This window comes from Sprattus sprattus (assembly GCF_963457725.1).
Source record: "Sprattus sprattus genome assembly, chromosome: 7".
Lineage (NCBI taxonomy): Eukaryota > Metazoa > Chordata > Actinopteri > Clupeiformes > Clupeidae > Sprattus > Sprattus sprattus.
This window is the reverse complement of record NC_137926.1, coordinates 36,419,747-36,438,589: the sequence shown is the minus strand read 5'-3', so window position 1 is coordinate 36,438,589 and position 18,843 is coordinate 36,419,747. Positions and strand designations below refer to the sequence as shown.

The window sequence follows — 18,843 nt, the reverse complement described above, 5'->3', positions numbered from 1 at the left end:
CTTTTCTACGTCTAAGACGGTTTTTATAAATCTGTACTTAGACGTGGATTTGATCGCACGCACAGTCTAAGATCAGTTCTGTGCGTAAGTACGTTTTATAAATGAGGCCCAAAGACATAGAACGTAGAGTAGCAGCGGGTCGTTGGATAGTAAGAGAGAGGGTTACAAATAGACCGCACCTTAGCATTAACTGCAAACATTTTACAAAATCAATGTATAGTGGTATAGTCGGGAAATTATGGTACCGACAGTGCCATAATATTGGTGTAAATCTTGTGATATTACTCTATCTTGTCAGTCTACATGCTTCTTTGGCTTCTGCCATTTCGGTCGTCGAAGACCCCTATAGTCGCAATAGCGTCATTGCAGTCGTCTGCGCTGCATTTAAGTTGGAACGGACATTCGAATGTGGATCTGCGAATAAGGACCTAACTTCAGCCTCGTTCCACAACCAGGGTTGCTGCGTATCCTGCAGGGCAATTTAACAAAGACGATTGATATTGAGACTGTACTGTCAATCACAGTCAGTCAAATTAAGTGGACTTTGTGAATATGTGATCTATACCTCTGTGTCGAAGCGATGGATACATCTGTGAATACCGTAATTGGCCAGCCACCTCGAACAAACCTCTGGTAGAACCATAGATCAGTATTTTGACATGTTATCCGGGTTATTTCAAACCAGCAGATTGGGCATTAGAGAGAGTAAACTTAAACGTAAAGGTTTGCTAAGAAAGACAAGCTCTGCTTTCTGTAAGAGGTAGGCTGAATTGTAGCTGATAACCAAAGAGAAGAATGGCAACGACTTTGACGGCAGAAGAAGAACAGGTAGGTTAATGTTAGCATGCCTAAACAGTTAACTGTGTCTTTCTTTAACAAACGTCAGGTTAACTGTTAACTACTATTTAGTGGACCACGTCCTTCTGTTATCGGTCTCGACTATAGATAGTTAGCTAGCCATGTAGCCTGTTGATGATATCCTTCATGATATTTTGTCACAGCGGGTTCCCGTGATAGCGTCATGTTCCACAGAAGATTTTGGGCAATGTTTGTCCTCTCTAACTTGCATCTATCCGGCTTGCTCTATAATATATTTATAGCTAAGTTATCTTACTTGAATGTATGGGTGACCTTATGGGATTCGCCTTAATTTCAAATGGTTTGGATAAAGGCTTGGATGGATATATGGTAATGTTAGCAAGCTAGCTCACTAAGGTAACTTATAGTTTGGGACACCATAGGAGCTAACGTTAGTTATTACAACTACATGTTTTTATACTATATGCGCTTAACTATTGATTTTCACGGCAATGAAGCATGTGATATTGAAAGTGCATTCAAATACGTAGCTAAAATCGGGATGTTTTAATTTTGACGTTGTTACAGTCTTGTGCTAATTTGACAGCATCTTTGTTAATCTAGCTAATGTTATCAATATGCTCTTATTTATATCGCTGCGAATGATATCCCCTGAAATAATAAGGGTATGGGGAGAGCAACACCAGGTGAACAGTCGACCGTTCTAATTACCCTGTGAAACTTATCTATTAGCTACCGCTAGGTAACCGCTGATATGGGCCTTGTTTAGTGTAGGACATGTCCAACCAGCTACTTAGCCACGTTAATTATTTTCAGGAGTCAGTAACTTGGACCAAAGGCCTAAAGAACAGCATCCGCTTTAGGTTATGTAGTTGAAGTAAGTAGGTTTAAAAGAAATGTTGTTGGAGTAACATTTTCATCGTAAATGTGTTTTTGTTCTGATGTCTAACAATACAACTATCCTATTCGATAGTTAACGTATGTCTAAATAGCTTACTTTCACCAATAAAAAAAAGACCGAAGTGTCATGAATGCTAAAGGGAATTTTGGGGAAAACAAGTTTACTAGGCGAAGCAAGATAAAGAGCTTTTGTTTTTATCTAGGCACAATTCCCACTTTCATTGAAAGCTGTTCATAAGATGGCATCAAATAGGAGTGGGAGCCAATGTCGTTGATAAGTCAAATTGGGACTATTAAGCTATGGGAGCCAGCGGGTACAGTACAATGCAGTGATCAATTTAGTGACACAAAGATTTACAAATAGCCCGCGATTTGTAAACAGACAGGATGTGATTTATAAATGTCCAACAATTTGCCAATATGCGCACAATTTTGTACAAATACAAAACACACCTCTCAAACGAAAACAATGTTTTGCTTATGCAAGATACGTCTATCAAAACATACAGATAAAAATGAAGGTGAACCAGCTTCAAAGAATGGACATGTTTTGTATGTCAGTAGAATTTGGTTTGACAAGTGCAACACACTTTTTCTGCAAATACACACCCCACAACCACAGCATTTGTGGATCAGGTAAGGTTTTTGGCAACTTTTTCCACCTTTGGATGCAAAAAATAAATAATTTCTAGGAGTTGCAAAAGCACCTAAACAACAGGTGATGCTACAGGTGCATCTGCCTTCCATTCACCTCATCAAATGGCTGGTGGATCATGTGAGACAAGAACAAAAGTTGGTATGTCTTATTGTTATATTGGTCAGAAACCATTTTGCTTTGGTTGTTTCATTTGGTTGTTTCATAACCCTTTACATCTATTGTCAGGTATAATTATATATAGCTCTGCCGTCCACATAATGTTAAGGTATATGGCACACATTTTTTTCAAAGCAAGTGGCCTACATAATCAATGTTGATAAGATGGGTGTCAACACATCTGTAATAGTCAACACATCAGTTATAGGTTTTTATGCGCATTTTCATCTCGTAATGACCCAATAAAGACCGTGGATAAACCATACGGTTATCATATGAATGGATCTCTTTGCTAATGTGTGGATTGTCATGAGCAGTTTTTTTGACTCAGAGACCGTTATTTTGTGTAGGTGAAGCAAGATGGAGAGCTTTTGTTTTTATTTAGGCTCAATTCCAACCTACATTGGAAACTGATCATTTGATGTATTCATGTCCTCTCTGTCAAAGTATCAGTGAGTAGGATTATCCATCTTTTTGCAGATTTATGTATTCTCAATTTAAGTAAAAGAAAGTCTGTTTGTGTTGTCAAAGCATGACATAAATACCTGATTTTTTTTATTTTTATTTTTTTTATCTACAGTTCTCAAAATGCCTCAGCTTCTTCCCATTCACATCTATGAATAAAACGAGCTTGTTAATTCAGTTTAATTAGTTGTAGTTTCTTAAATCATGGGGCTGGGATTTCATTTTTACATTTTGTTATTTTTATTTATTTAGTCCTCTTTTGCCAGGAACATTGACGTTACATGTATTTTATGGAGTTTTAATCTTTACTGTTACTGGAACCTACTTTAATGTTCGGTTAGATCAGCCACTTCACTTGAACACAGTGAGTCATGAAAGGAGACATTAATATGACAATCACCACATAGCTCAATCTTGTTTGGGATTATTGGGGCCAAGTATAAGGCCATGGTCAACAAATATTTAATATTCAGTTTTCTTTAAACAGTATTGAAGGAGTAGGCTAATCATGATTGTTCTGATGAATGATTCATTGAAAAAAAAAAACCACACATTTTGTATCCTGCTCTAGTGACCAACCTCTTTATTTTTCATGTATACTCATTCAAATTTGCCTCAGAGGCATGGAAAAGTCATGGAAAGGTAGCCTATTGGTAAAAGTGCATATGAAACATGTTTCAGCATCTCCGCTAGTTCAGCTACCACAAGGTTTAGCAGGGCATGTCAGAGATTTACATGAAAAGTTCCTGCAAAAACCTTGCCATGCCAGATTACAAAATGCATTAAATTGATTCAAACTGAAAAAAATTGAATTAATTATGCGTTTATGGTAAATGGACTGTATTTAAATTCACGCTTTTCTACTCATAGTGCACTTTGCATCTTAATGTCTCAGACATCTACATATTTACCCGCTGGTGGCGGAGGCTACCACGCAGGGCGCTAACCTACACATCGGAAGTGATTGGGGGGTTCAGTGTTGGGCAAATGCACATTTTGACACTTGGAAATAGCAACCATCCGATTGTTGGAACGATTCCTCTACCTCCTGAACCACTGTCACCTCACAATACAATATTTGTATTGACCAAGTGATCCAGCATTATGTGAACTTCGTGTGAAAAAGTATGTGAAGTCCTCCATTTTCTAAAGCAAAGCAACAAGCAAAGTGTATTGCACATGAGCTCAAGCGATCATGTGGTGTGTGGGAGCATTGTGCTGACAACCATATTTGCTCTTAGGCGGGGCAGGAAGTTCACAGGTGGCACGATGGCAAAGGCTGTTATCAGCCCCGTTCTGGCCTTGATGCCACATTGGCCTTGGTGCCCTGTGTGATCAGACAAATCAATGTACCAATATGTTAGCATTATACAATTATCCGTCACATTCTGTTGATGGCTAGTTACAGTGCCCTCCACAAATATTGGCACCCCTAGTGAATATGAGCTAAACAGGCTATAAAAAAATATGTCTTTGCTGTTAATCCTCTTGTTTTTTCACTCAAAATATTCACAAAATACCTTTTCATTGAAGTAAAATTATTAAAAGAAAAAAAAACACTGACATTAAATAAATATTTTTCCCCAAAACATGTGTGCCACAATTATTGGCACGGGATCTTTGACCATTCCTACATGCAGTATCTCTTCAGAATCTGAGGTCAACGTTTGTATACTTGGCTACAGCTCATCCCACAGATTTTCTATGAGGTTTAGGTCAGGAGACTGTGATGGCCATGGCAAAACCTTTATTCTGTGGTTGGTGAATCATTTTTGTTTTGATTTTGAGGTGTGCCTAGGATCATTGTCCTCTTGGAAGGTCCAACCACAGCCCATTTTAAGGCTTACTGGAGGGGGCTGTTAGGTTTTCATTTAATATCTGCTGGTATTTGATGGAGTCCATGATGCCATGTATCCTAACAAGATGTCCAGGGCCTTTGGAAGAAAAATAGCCCCACAACATCAAAGATCCGCCACCATACTTCACATTGGGTATGGGGTGCTTTTCTATATGGCTATCTTTCTGTCTACGCCAAACCCATCTCTGATGTTTGTTGCCAAAAAGCTTTATTTTGGTCTCATCTGACCATATAACTCGGTCCCATTGAAAGTCTGACTTACATTTGGCAAACTGTAGGCGCTTTATTTGTTGTTGATTGACAGCAGAGGCTTTCTTCTGGCAACCCTCCAAAACAACTTGTGGTGATGTAGGTGGCGTCTGATGGTAGTTTTGGAGACTTTCTGACCCCAAGACTCAACTAACCTCTACAATTATCCAGCTGGGATCCTTGGAGATTATTTTGCCAGTAGAACCATCCCCCTCACGGTGTGTGGGGTCAATGTAAGTAAGTAAGTTAGTAAGACTTTATTTATATAGCACATTTCGTACAAGAGTTGCAATTCAAAGTGCTTTACATAAAATCAATAAAAGCAAGCAGCAGGAGCAATAAAATAATGGTCAACACCGTATCAGAACCTGATGTTCCGATAGGCTTAAAATATTAAAATCATAATAAAAGTAATAAAACCCTTCTGCCTGGTATTTAGCTCAGTCGAAACCATAGTGCTGCTTCATAGATTCCGCCCTACACTGTTTAATATTTTCCCTAGCTATGTTCCCCGCCCAAAGGCCACCCTTGTATGTAGGTGGCGTCTGATGGTAGTTTTGGAGACTTTCTGACCCCAAGACTCAACCTCTACAATTCTCCAGCTGTGATCCTTGGAGATTATTTTGCCGGTAGAACCATCCCACTCACGGTGCGTGGGGTCAATGTACAGACACGTCCTCTTCCAGGCTGATTCTTAACATCTCCTGTCGCTTTAAACTTTTTAATTCTTTCCATGATAGTGGAAATGGGTATTTTCAACTGTTTAGAGATTTTCTTGTGTCCATTTTTTTATTTGTGCAGCTCAACAACTTTTTGTCGTCACATCGTCATTGTGTCATTTGGGTCTTTCTCATAGTGATGAATGACTAATGGAACCTCATATTTGTACGCCAGTGGAACTGGAAGTCATGGTTGACCTCATAAGAGTTCCTTATCAAACAGGTGAACTTAAAAATGTAAAATATGACTGGAAATATACTTCAGTTAAATCTTAATTAAAGATTTTTCTAGGGGTGCCAATAATTGTGGCACACATGTTTTGGGGAAAAATATTTATTTAATGTCAACAGCAGGACAATAATCGTAGGCACACCTCAAAATCAACACAAAAATGGTTCACCGACCACAGAATATAGGTTTTGCCATGGCCATCACAGTCCCCTGACCTAAACCCCATAGAGAATCTGTGGGATGAGCTGTAGCCAAGTATACAAACGTTGACCTCAGATTCTGAAGAGATACTGCATGTAGGAATGGTCTCAGATCCCGTGCCATGTGTTCACTAACCTCATCACGCATTATAGCAGAAGACTCAGAGCTATTATCTTGGCAAATGGAGGCTGCACAAAACATTACATTAAGGGGTGCCAATAATTGTGTTTTGGGGAAAAATATTTATTTAATGTCAACAGTTTTTTTTTTTTTCTTTCAATAATTTTACTTCAATGAAAAGGTAAGATTTTTGTGAATATTTTGAGTGAAAAATCAAGAGGATTAACAGCAAAGATTTTTTTATAGTCTGTCTAGCTCATATTCACTAGGGGTGCCAATATTTGTGGAGGGCACTGTATGAAAACAATGTTATCTAAGGTAATTGTAAATTAAATTAATTCCATGGTTAGCAGTCCCATTAATATCTAAGGTAATTGTAAATTAAATTAATTCCATGGTTAGCAGTCCCATTAATAATCCTATTCCTAACAGTAATGTTATGACTAAGTGTCGATGAAACGTTACAGTATTAGAAGGGCACTCGGAGAGCATAGACCTCCGCCAAAGTTAAATGTGCAATCTTGCAACGTTGCAGCTAATCTTGCAGCTAAAGTGAAAAGAACATTTTTGGATCATCCGGTGATTCAGATCCAGTCAAAAATTGAAGAGGTTCTTCCTTGGCCCATTTTTATGGCAAAAATAACTAAGTAGATCAACAATCTTCCTTATTAATTAACATATGTCAGAAAATTCAACTTAAAGGGGTTGTCAATGGCGACCATCTTCAAAAATGGCTTCCACAGCCCCTATATTGAAAATTCATGATGGGCCGATATCTTATATTTTCTGGACTGTCTTTGGCTATATGTGTACCAAATTTCACACTTTAATCACAAAGTGCACAATTCTTGTGAACTATCAAGCTAAGCAGCCCCACTATCTACCATGTCCTTGGAGAGGTCACATGGAATCATAATTATCTGTGAAGTTGTCTAAAAGCACAGTTTTGTGTTCCTTTCTTTAGGCTACAAAGCAGTTTCTTGAGGAAATCAACAAATGGACCACGCAGCATGGGGTTTCGCCACTGTCTTGGGAGGTGGCCATCAAGTTTCTCATGGCTCGGAAATTTGATGTCTTCAGAGCCATTGAGCTTTTTCACAGCTACAGGGTACTTTTTTATGAGTTTGTATGTTTATTACAATACAATATTTTATAGTAACAGTAAACATGTTCAAATATAGATATCACTATTACGTCATCTTAAACCTTCTCTTGGTTTGTCCTGCCAGGAGACACGTCTAAAGGAGGGCATTGTGAGGCTTCAGCCCCAGGAGGAGCCTTTGCGTTCAGAGCTGCTCAGTGGGAAGTTCACAGTTCTGGTAAGTTCTTGTGCGCATATATAAATATGTATTTGTGTTGTGCTAGAATCCCTACTCTTTACATTAGATGTTTCAGGCTAGACCTGCCCAAAGGGAAGTTTGTCCTCTCTTACTTCCACTCACCACCGTGTAATAAGCCTGGACTCCTAAGCTGCCAGGGGGAACAACCATTTGCACTGGACAGGGGAGGTTTGGGCTTGACCTCTGTGTAGTCATTTTGATGTAGAGGGGAGCTTGCAGTATTTTGATGTCAAGAGGTCATTTTTGTGACTGAACTGTACAAATAGCTACTTTTAGAAAGGATTGTCCTCCCTTACCTTTTTCTTAGAAACAGTTTGAAGGATACATGATTTAAATATACAGTGGCTTGCAGAATTATTCAACCTACATGAAAGTCATCACCATTTTCACAATTACAAAAGATACTTACACATATTTTCCCAATGAACACTTCTGCTGTAGTACATTGGTTCACAAAGTGAGTTCATTATGAACTCTTATAGTGTAGTACAGTGGTTCCCAAAGTGAGTTAATGTTTTACACTTATGCTGTAGTTATGCTGTAATAATTAATACACTTATGCTGTTATTATTAATACAAGATACTCACCTTACATGAATCAATCCAAATAATGGAATGCTACATAGCCATAAAATATGATTTGATATGATTATTTGATATTTATAATACAGGTAAGTGAGTTCTATCCAGTTCAAAATAGTGCTCTGTCAACTGGGTGATGAGGATCTTTCAACAAAAATTCAAATGTCAGAAGACTCAACATCTTGGTGGAACCTCCAAAGATTCTGATGGTAATTTTGTACCTCGGATAAATGGAGAATAAGTCAGGAAATGGTAGAAAAATCAATGATGCGCCTCAAGGGAGAGAGATCACCACTTCACATAAAAATGTTCCAGCTTCTCTGATTAGAAGAGAGAAAGTCTCAGTTGAAGTATTCAGAGGTCTGAAGGCATCAATCACCGGGCCGCTGAGTCAGGAGAATCAGCATCATCAATTGTCATCCTGGCAATTAAGAGTAGATGTCTAATGACACAGAGAATGCAAGCAGGAACAGGGATGCGCTGAACTCAAACACATACTGTACTCTCAGTCCCAGAAATTAGGGATGCACCGATACCACTTTTTTACAAACCGATACGAGTACGAGTATTTTTATTTGTGTACTTGCCGATACCGAGTACCGATACCGATACTTCCAAGATTTGGTTTCCATGAAAGATTTTATTTTATCCTCTGCAGGTTATGTCAAGCCTATAGTACAACATTAACAGAAGGCTATCCCAAGCCAAAATAAACAGAGCTTTCTGGTTTAAAAAAAAAAAAAAAAAAAAAATCATCAAATTAGACAAAATTTAAATATAGACAGATGGCAATTTAATTTGCTGCATAGTTAACAACACAGTCTGCTTAACAAAAAGTGAACAGAAATATCCTGGATGATAAGAACATGAGCACAGTTCAGTTACAAAAGGATCAACAACTCTCTCTCTCTCTCTCTCTCTCTGTCTGTGTGCGTGCGTGTTTTTTTCTTTTGAAATACGTCAGTAAAGATTGGTTGCTTGGTCTCTTGCGCCACTGGCATGAGTGAACTCTGTGTGCTTAGCACTATGGTGCGTCTTCAGATGTTTAATCAAATTGCTTGTGTCAAACGAAGTACTTTTCTTTCCGCCCCTCGACACTGTAACAGTGCAGATCTTACACTGTGCCTGACTCCTGTCATCATTTATCTTAAAATGAGTCCAAATTGCGTTAAGGCAGCACAACGGTATAGCGATTTCTTACTAGAGTTTAATGTTGACAATGAACTGGGCTACGTTCTTGCAGCCAAATTGACACTTGCCTGAAGTTTTACTGTGTTAGGGAAGTTGTTTGCAACCTAGCCAACATAGCTATCACAATAACATTGCAAAGAAGTTAACGCAAAAGCACTTAATATTAGCATCAGGCGGAAAAACGAAAAAAAAACGAAATACTAGCATCAATGTCCAAGAGTGTCCAACCTTGCTAACATCGCTAACGGGATGTCTTGCTAGCGGCTACTTGCTAGCGGGTGTTTATGACAGTCAACAAGATTCCTGAAACACAAGACAAGACAGACGTCCTCTTTTACCCTCACATGTCCTCCTTTCGAGACCTAAATGCGTCCGGGTAAAAGAGGAGAAAACAAATACATTCCCGTCCCCGTCAATCAACCGTAGCAAATGGCAATAATATGTTATAGGCGCAGCGTCGCTAAAGACAGTAGGCTAGCCCCTACACTTTGCCTATGTAACAGCAGTTCTAAGTTAACTGCAAAACATAAAATAGCCGAAGATAGCACTTACCTTTACTGGAGGTCGTACGTGTTAAGTTTAAAATCTCTAGCGAAACCGTTAGCTTACGCAAGCCACCTCCACACATCGTATCCAAGCTGTTATTGAATTAATTTAAACTGCAAGTTCAACCTCAACGTATCTGTCTGCAATACCGCTCTCGGCCTCTATGCAACTCGCCGCTCTCACACCTGGCAGGCATAGACAGTAGAGGAGAAGAAAACACAAACGTTAAGACGCAACACTGGGTATCGGTTTTTGGTATCGGTAATTTAAAACGAGTACGAGTATTTTAACGAAGTATCGACCCGATACCCGATTCTGGTATCGGTATCGGTGCATCCCTACCAGAAATGTTGCATTCTTATCTCTAAGAACACAGGGACAGGCTACTCCGAGAACACACATACATGTACAGTCGTGGCCAAAAGTTTTGAGAATGACACAAATATACATTTTCACAAAGTTCGCTGCTTCTGTGTCTTTAGATATTTTTGTCAGATGTTTCTATGGAAGACTGGAGTATAATTACAAACATTTAATAAGTGTCAAAGGCTTTTATTGACAATTACGTGAACTTAATGTAAAGAGTCAATATTTGCAGTGTTGACCCTTCTTTTTCAAGACCTCTGCAATCTGCCCTTGCATGCTGTCAATTAACTTCTGGCAGCCTATTCTTGCATAATCAATGCTTGGAGCTTGTCAGAATAATTTTTTTTTGTTTGTCCACCCACCTCTTGAGGATTGACCACAAGTTCTCAATGGGATTAAGGTCTGGAGAGTTTTCTGGCCAATGGACCCAAAATATCGATGTTTTGTTCTCCGCGCCACTTAGTTATCACTTTTGCCTTATGGCAACGTGCTCCATCATGCTGGAAAAGGCATTGTTCATCACCAAACTGTTCCTGGATGGTTTGGAGAAGTGGCTCTCAAGAAGTGGGTGAACATACACAAAAAATTATAATTCTTACAAACTCCAAGCATTGATTATGCAATAATGGGCTGCCATCAGTCAGGATGTGGCCCAGAAGTTAATTGACAGGCTGCAAGGGCGGATTGCAGAGGTCTTGAAAAAGAAGGGTCAACACAGCAAATATTGCATTAACTTCAACAAATTATCAATAAAAGCCTTTGACACTTTTTAAATGTTTGTAATTATACTTCAGTCTTCCATAGTAACATCTGACAAAAATATCTAAAGACACTGAAGCAGCAGACTTTGCGAAAATGCATGTTTGTGTCATTCTCAAAACTTCTGTCCACGACTACATTCCTTTTTTTTTCTATTTAACCCCAAATCTGAATAGAAGTAAATTAGGGATAATTAATTATAAGAATCATGAGAGATTAATACTAATTTACGCTTCTTCAGTCCCTGGTAAAATGTTTGACCCAAAATGATGTAAAAATTGTTTTAGTGTTCCGTTAATGGTCAAATAACATGCACTTTCTGCCTGTTGTTGATAAGAAACAAAACATTTTCACATTATATGTTCAAGTATCAAGTATATGTTCAAAGATCTAGTCTCTTTACAGATTTCTCAGCACTGATTGTGCCTGATCAGAAGGGTTTAGCCTGCTAAAGTAGTGGGTGGTGGTTAGGAAGATGACTCCTAAGATTTGAAGTGTTCCCCTTTGGCAGCGATTTTTGTTCTGCTGACAGGGTGACTATATTCAAGTTTATCTCAGTACTATTATTAAAAACTAAAATGCAACCACACTTAGTCCTTCTAAGCTGTTTTCAGACATGCACTGCAAACCTGAACTTATCTCGGTATTCACATACTGTATACACATTCACAACACCTGTATGTGAGAATGCATTTCTAAAAACAGTTGGACATTAAACAAACTTCACCCTGCCAGCTGCCTAGTACAAGTCTGTGTAATGTCCCGTTAAGCCCTCTGTGACTAGAGCAGATAGTCTGGAGAATTCACAGCAAGCCATTGGGCGTGTTAATGACCCCCCTTGAGACACATTGCTGAAATAAATGAAGTCACAGTTTTTAGCTTAAACTTCAATACATAGCACAACCATATAGCTAGCTAGTTTAACTCAACAGCAACATATTCTCACGAATTCAAGAGGGACGTAGTGTTCATGTTCATTTGCTAGGTAGTAAGCAAGCTAGTTGTTCATAATAGTAGGTTTAGGGTTAGGAATAAAACATTTACAATTGCAAACTTTTTTCAGTTATTGTGGCTAGCTCCAATCCAGCTTTGCCCGAGCGAACTGACTGTTAGTTGTTGTTTAATTCAGGTTAGTCAAACTCCTTAATAGGCAAATCTCGCCACTCGACTACCATCTTTTAACACCTCCGGGCAACCTTTTTGGGGAAACAAGATCAGGCTCTTATCCAACTGACTGTGGAGATCCGTAACTCGTCCATTACATGAATCCGCTTTTAAGTATGACAAGCGGTATTCTCAAAACAAACCCACATTGTATGCTGCATCTGGGAGACTGCTGTCAACTTTGGTTGGTGCTGGGCAGTATACTCCCCGTGGGGAATTTAACTGTAAAAGTGGTAACTGTTTCATCCCTTCAATACATATATCATTCTTTATTAGTCCCATTCATGAGTTTAGCAAACATTCTGGCAACCTCAACTGCTGCTTCATTCATCAAGAATGAGCAAAAATGTTTTAAGCAAAGGATGTCTTTAATAGATATTCAAGTCATAGCCTTCACTTGCAATCTTCCTGAACGTAAATAGATCAATTCAAATATAGCTTGTTTAGATTGTCCTTAGAGCTCGGCTCAGCAGCGGTATTTAATGTTTTTAGTGCTTATCGGCGCTCCCTTCCTGTACCTTTTTGCTAATTTATTTTAAAACTTCAACTAATTCCGGCTATATTTCTTCTTACAGAGCGTGAGGGATCCTTCTGGGGCTTCCATTGCCCTTTTCACAGCAAAGCTTCATCAGCCGAGCAAAACTGGCAATCATGTTGTGCTTCAGGCACTCTTCTATCTACTTGACCGGGCAGTAGAGAGGTGAGATCTGCATTCTTTATGATTTCAAAATGATATAACGACAATGCCACTGAATATGGTTGTTCTAAGCCTTTATTTTGTAGTACATATGGTAGGCTTAATTGTACACCACGAGACACCACATTATTCATGGTCATGACAAATGATTTTCTCTGTTATGTATTTCAGCTTTGAGACTCAGAGGAATGGCCTGGTCTTTATCTATGACATGGCTGGCTCAAACTACACCCATTTTGAGCTGGACCTTAGTAAAAAGATACTCAACATGCTTAAGGTTAGTTGAAGGACATTTTCATCAGTAGCTTAAACTCAGATGACAAATCAATGGGATTTATTTTTGTAACAAGTCAACAAACTGTGTCTGGATATTTCAGTTATTTTACAAGTTAGAGGTTCTGTTGCAGTTTGTCTACCGCCTGGTAATCGAATTGAGTAACAAGATTAGGGGAATCTACCCTAGCTCAAAGGCCTGCTGGTGGCAATAATAATAGAGAATAATTTACTTCTAAAAAATGTATATTTATTACATATATTATATATATTATATTTCTAATATATTCCCCAAGAAGTGGGATGAATGGGTATTGAAGTTTAAGCTAAAAACTGTGACTTCATTTATTTCAGCAATGTGTCTCAAGGGGGGTCATTAACACGGCCAATGGCTTGCTGGGTGTAATTGTCATATAGTCTCTAGTCATTGTGTAGAATTTAGAGACATTTAGTGGCGAGGTTATAGATTGCAACTAACTGAAAACCCCTCCGTCACCCCTCCCATCCCCTCTTTAGAGCCATTCTTATGGGTTGTCTGTTCAGGGCTACTGTAGAAACATACTGATGGCAGAAGAAGAAGACCCACTCCCTATGTAGATACCACCGCACCATTCAGTTGAAGCCAGTTTGTTTTGTAAACTCAGTATGGGAGAGATGTGGTACTAGTACTATGGGAACAAATGGAAGTGTCCTCCTGTGGTTGTCTTGTCCCTGGTGTCTGTAGCCCCATAAGCAACCATATGATCTACCCCCTTGTGTTTGTGTCGTTAATGTAGCTGCATTATGTAGAGCAACAGACAGACCCATCTGTGGTTCAGACTGTTTAGGAGGTCTTTCACTATTTAGTTTTCTCGTCAAAGCACGAAAAAACATGATAACATAAGAAAAGCTTTACATTACCACGTGACGAAATATACAAGCTAGCTACCCTAGCTTTTCTCTTTGCAAACATGGCAGAAGCAGAATGGACAAAAACTGCCTGAGGAGACTAAGAAGAGAAAAAGAGCATAATTGAATAATCCCCGGATTGGTGTTCACACGTTGGCAAAACCTCTGTGACCTAAAAGGATGCAAGATAGTTGCTGAGCTCTTTCTACTTGACCTGTAAGTAACACTAGCTAGCTTGGTGTGTTTGCTGTTCTTGCAGTAGTGTGCTGTTGTAGCTGTTTGCAAGGCTTGTGGCTGTTGGCTATATCTTAACGATTTAGCATGTTGGTGTTGGATACACCAGGCTTGGATAAGCCCCTTGTGAGAGCGGTTGGCCTGCCATTGTAGCTACCTTAATTCACCTGGTCACAAGCCAGCTCACTTTTAAGATAACTTCTAAGTTTGTTCTTATGTTATGTTACCTAGATAGCTGTCTGCCTGATTTTGTATTTATTTTTGTTTAGGAGTTCATCTTATGCTTAAGGGTTAATCAGTTTTAGCTTCTGTGTGCTGCTACCCCAAACTCACGTGTCTACTAATTAAGGCTAAATCTCAAGACTGACAGTTTGAAAAATGTTAAAAATGGAGTGTTACAATTAGAGGTCGACCGATATATCGGTCGGCCGATGTATCGGGCCGATATTTGTAATTTTTTAATCTATCGGCATCGGCCGATATCTGTGTTTAGTAGCGCCAATTTATAGTCAGGCATGTCCACGGGCAGCCCCGTGTTATTGGTACCGGCAAAACGTGTGTGAAGGACCCCAACCCAAAACTTGTAATCCTGGGAGATAAAGTAAGGCTTAAATTCTGCTATTTCAAAGTTGTATGGTGGTAACATATTTACTAGGTTATATATGTTACAAGTAAACTATGAAGTGTTGCTTCACTTAGTGAAAGGAAAAAAAATTAAAAACGAAACGCATTGAACCGTCGAGAGCTGTAACATAAGGCTACAGCTGATTGAAGGCTCACAGTTAACTTGTCCTTGCTTTTAACTTGAAGGAAAATACTCGAAATCTAGTAGCAGCTTGCTTGCTTACAGTAATATGTTGGCCCAAATGTTATGAGTTCTGCTTAAATGTTCCTGTATTGGAGTCGAAAAATGTCCCTCTGTTCGTGGGGTGGAGGAGGCGGCATGAGGTTGCGCTACGTTATGCTACTCCGCCCCTCTCACAGACAGCTCCGTGCTTGGAGACACAGAGCAGCCATGGAGCAGCTCAGAACGGTGTATGACATTTGTTCAGAAGCGTGGTTTAGGTGACGCAGACAATAGCCGAGTTTCCAACTTATTTACATCAAAGAAAATTCACCTCAAGAACATGTGCAGCTGCGTGTGTTTCTATCAACGTGTTTGCGAATAAAAATGGATTGTTAGCCTGATGAAGTGATGTGTTCAGACCAATGTCTGTATAGCCTACGTCCACAGTAAAGTAGTATAACATTAATAGTCAAGAATGTGAGATCACAAAGGGTTTAGCATTGCCCTTGCAAGTCTGTGCATCATGACAGTTATTTTGTTATTTATGTATTTGTGTGATTACTACTAGATTATGGTAATTTGGTTTTAAAAGCAAAAGGTTAAAAACAAAAACAACACATAAGGGAAGGTTTCGTTTCTTTTACGCATTTTTCTAAATATATTAGTGTGTAATTGTTTTAATGTGAATAGGATATTGGGAGTTGTACACTGACTTGAGGATGTCTGTTTCTTCTGTGTAGAAATTGCTGTCTGTTAATATTTAAATATTTATTTAATTTTTCTTAAATTTTTCTTAAAATTTCAGTTAACACTTGCGCCCAAACAAAACTCGTATGTATGACTATAGGTTCAAGTCATAGTTCAATAAATGTTAAAAAATGTTAAAAAAAAATTGTGTGCATCTACTTATTATTAGTGTGACGCTTTAGCATGCAAATTAATGGGAAAACTTTTAGATAGCGGCCCTAAAAATCGGCAGCCCATATCGGCTATCGGTTAACCCTGACCTCTAAGTATCGGCATCGGCATCGGTTATAGAAAAACCCATATCGGTCGACCTCTAGTTACAATTTAGCTATTTCAGTTTTGCCCTGGTGACCTCATACCATCCTCCCAAACATTTGTCCCCTACGTTTGACGAATAAATTATTCTAATTGTGAGATTTAGGGATCTTAGGGGTACTTCAGCTGTGACCATACTCCATCTGAAGGTTAAAGGTACATCAGAATCAAGTTTAGTTTATTATGTTTGTTTTTTTTCAAAGCTGCGTGGGACTATAGCCTACTATTTGGGTTCTTATATCTACATTTTAGTTTTCCAGTTTTCTTTTCTAAGGGTATTGCTCTGGTGCTGTCCTTGCTCTGGAGGACGTGTACCGTCTGCCAGAGGGGAGGAGAGTAAACAGGTGCTGGCCTGGGTGTGATGTGTCTCGGATGTTTTTTGCCTGAAAACTGAAAGCTTTGAAATTAATTAGCTGTTGCATGTATACTGATACTGAAGAAGTTCCGTGGTACAAGACATTTTGGAGAAAAAAAAAGATACTTTCACTATGCGACTTGCTGCTTGATCTTGCTTATAGGAACCGGTCTCTTAAAGCACAACTGGCCTTTGATGTTGCGCTAGTAGTGTGTGTGATGTTGCAGGAAACAACCCTGACTGAATTTGTAATATGAGCTACAGCCATATGAAGTGAATCAAGAGCCATGGTAAATGCAACCTAGTTACATTTACCATGATCTGCCAAGGCTCCAGTGTGAAACACAAGCTATCTAGCTGACTTCACGGTCTCCTCAAACTAACTTATACAATTGTTATAGGAAAATCAGGATGCCTATGCAACTTTTCAAGCAGGACAATAATCCTAGGCACACCTCAAAATCAACACAAAAATGGTTCACCGACCACAGAATAAAGGTTTTGCCATGGCCATCACAGTCCCCTGACCTAAACCCCAAAGAGAATCTGTGGGATGAGCTGTAGCCAAGTATACAAACGTTGACCTCAGATTCTGAAGGATCTGAAGAGATACTGCATGTAGGAATGGTCTCAGATCCCGTGCCACGTGTTCACTAACCTCATCAGGCATTATAGGAGAAGACTCAGCTATTATCTTGGCAAATGGAGGCTGCACAAAACATTACATTAAGGGGTGCCAATAATTGTGGCACACATGTTTTGGGGAAAAATATTTATTTAATGTCAATGTTTTTTTTTCTTTTAATAATTTGACTTCAATGGAAAGGTAAGATTTTTGTGTATATTTCGAGTGAAAGACTGAGAGGATAAACAGCAAAGACATATTTTTTTTAGGGCTGGGCAACGATTAAACATTTTAATCGCAATAAATCGCATAATTTCCCTGATTTAATCATGATTAATCGCATTTGTATACGCAAAATCCGACAATGAATTCAAAAGTAGTGTACAACGCACTTTTATTTTAAATGTTCAGCCATATGAACACAACAAGTGCCATAACATTTGTTGTGCAAACACTTTTAACATCAGTAGGTAAATAAAATATTCAGTGTAAATCTCAATTTAAACAATGTTATTAAAGCAAATACAAAATTAAAGCTCATTGCCACTGCCAGGACATTAATGTTATCCTGTTCGTTATGAAAAAGAAAAAAAACTGGCCACAAAATCCTGAGCCACAAACTTTCATCAGGGAGCAGCATAACCAGTCTATATTCAGTACCAAATGTCCCTGTAAGAGTGAGAAACCAGAAAACACTTTCAGTGCAGTTTGTCAATTCCTAGAACTTGACACTTATTTTAAATGTACTGCCATATGAACTAAAGTGCCATTGTTGTGCATTTGTTGTGCAAACACTTAACAGAAGCATTTTTATCTAGCAGTTACTACTACATAATTATTACTTGTTTAAACTAAACATGTAATAATTCAAATTATTTTATTATATTAGTAATATTCCTATTTTAAAAGTATACATATATCTCATGTTGCCATTCTGTATGCTGAGTATATTGATTTAACATAAATTACATAAATACCTTGTGCATGTGTGTATTCATTGCACATCTGTTCTGTTTAATGTAATTTTGATACGAAAACCCATGGTTGTAATTATAATTGTTCATAAGTTATCAGTGTCAACTACATCTCTGACGTTTATAACAAACCAACCCGTTTAAAAATCGGTTGAAAATTGAGCAAGTTATAGTTATTTAAAAAGTACAGGTACCACTACCAACACAATGCAACGTGACCGAGCTGACTCTGGCGAGATGGCCGCCAAGTGCGGACGTTCAACTCCGTTGGCCGGCAACGCGACGAGACATCTGTATATATATATCTATGGTTTATCCGTTTCCGGTTTTGCGGCAGACTCTTACAAAATAAAAGCCTTTGAGCAAAACGATAAAACCTCCGTTAACGCGCGATAAAATAATTGTCGGCGTTAAATAATTCATGAATTAACGCGAGATTAACGCGTTAACTTGCCCAGCCCTAATTTTTTTATAGCCTGTTTGGCTCATATTCACTAGGGGTGCCAATATTTGTGGAGGGCACTGTACGTTTAACTCATAGCTAGGTTAACTGGGATGAGACTTTGCATGTTTTACACACAGTGGTAATACCTGTGATAAACAGTCGGGTTGGAAGACACCTG

The 18,843-nt window shown here is 38.7% G+C and overlaps 1 protein-coding gene across 1 annotated transcript in view; it reads left to right on the top strand.

The window, feature by feature from the left end:
* Positions 1-422: 422 nt before the first annotated feature.
* ptpn9a (protein tyrosine phosphatase non-receptor type 9a) overlaps positions 423-18,843 on the top strand; it is a gene marked incomplete at its 3' end in the record, with an annotated part of 33,379 nt that continues 14,958 nt past the window's right edge. Inside the window, exons 1-5 of the mRNA XM_080841679.1 lie at positions 423-828; positions 7,342-7,485; positions 7,607-7,696; positions 12,901-13,025; positions 13,194-13,299. Of these exons, the coding sequence (XP_080697805.1) occupies positions 796-828; positions 7,342-7,485; positions 7,607-7,696; positions 12,901-13,025; positions 13,194-13,299 (498 nt within the window). The 5' untranslated portion in view covers positions 423-795. The remainder of the gene's footprint in view (positions 829-7,341; positions 7,486-7,606; positions 7,697-12,900; positions 13,026-13,193; positions 13,300-18,843) is intronic.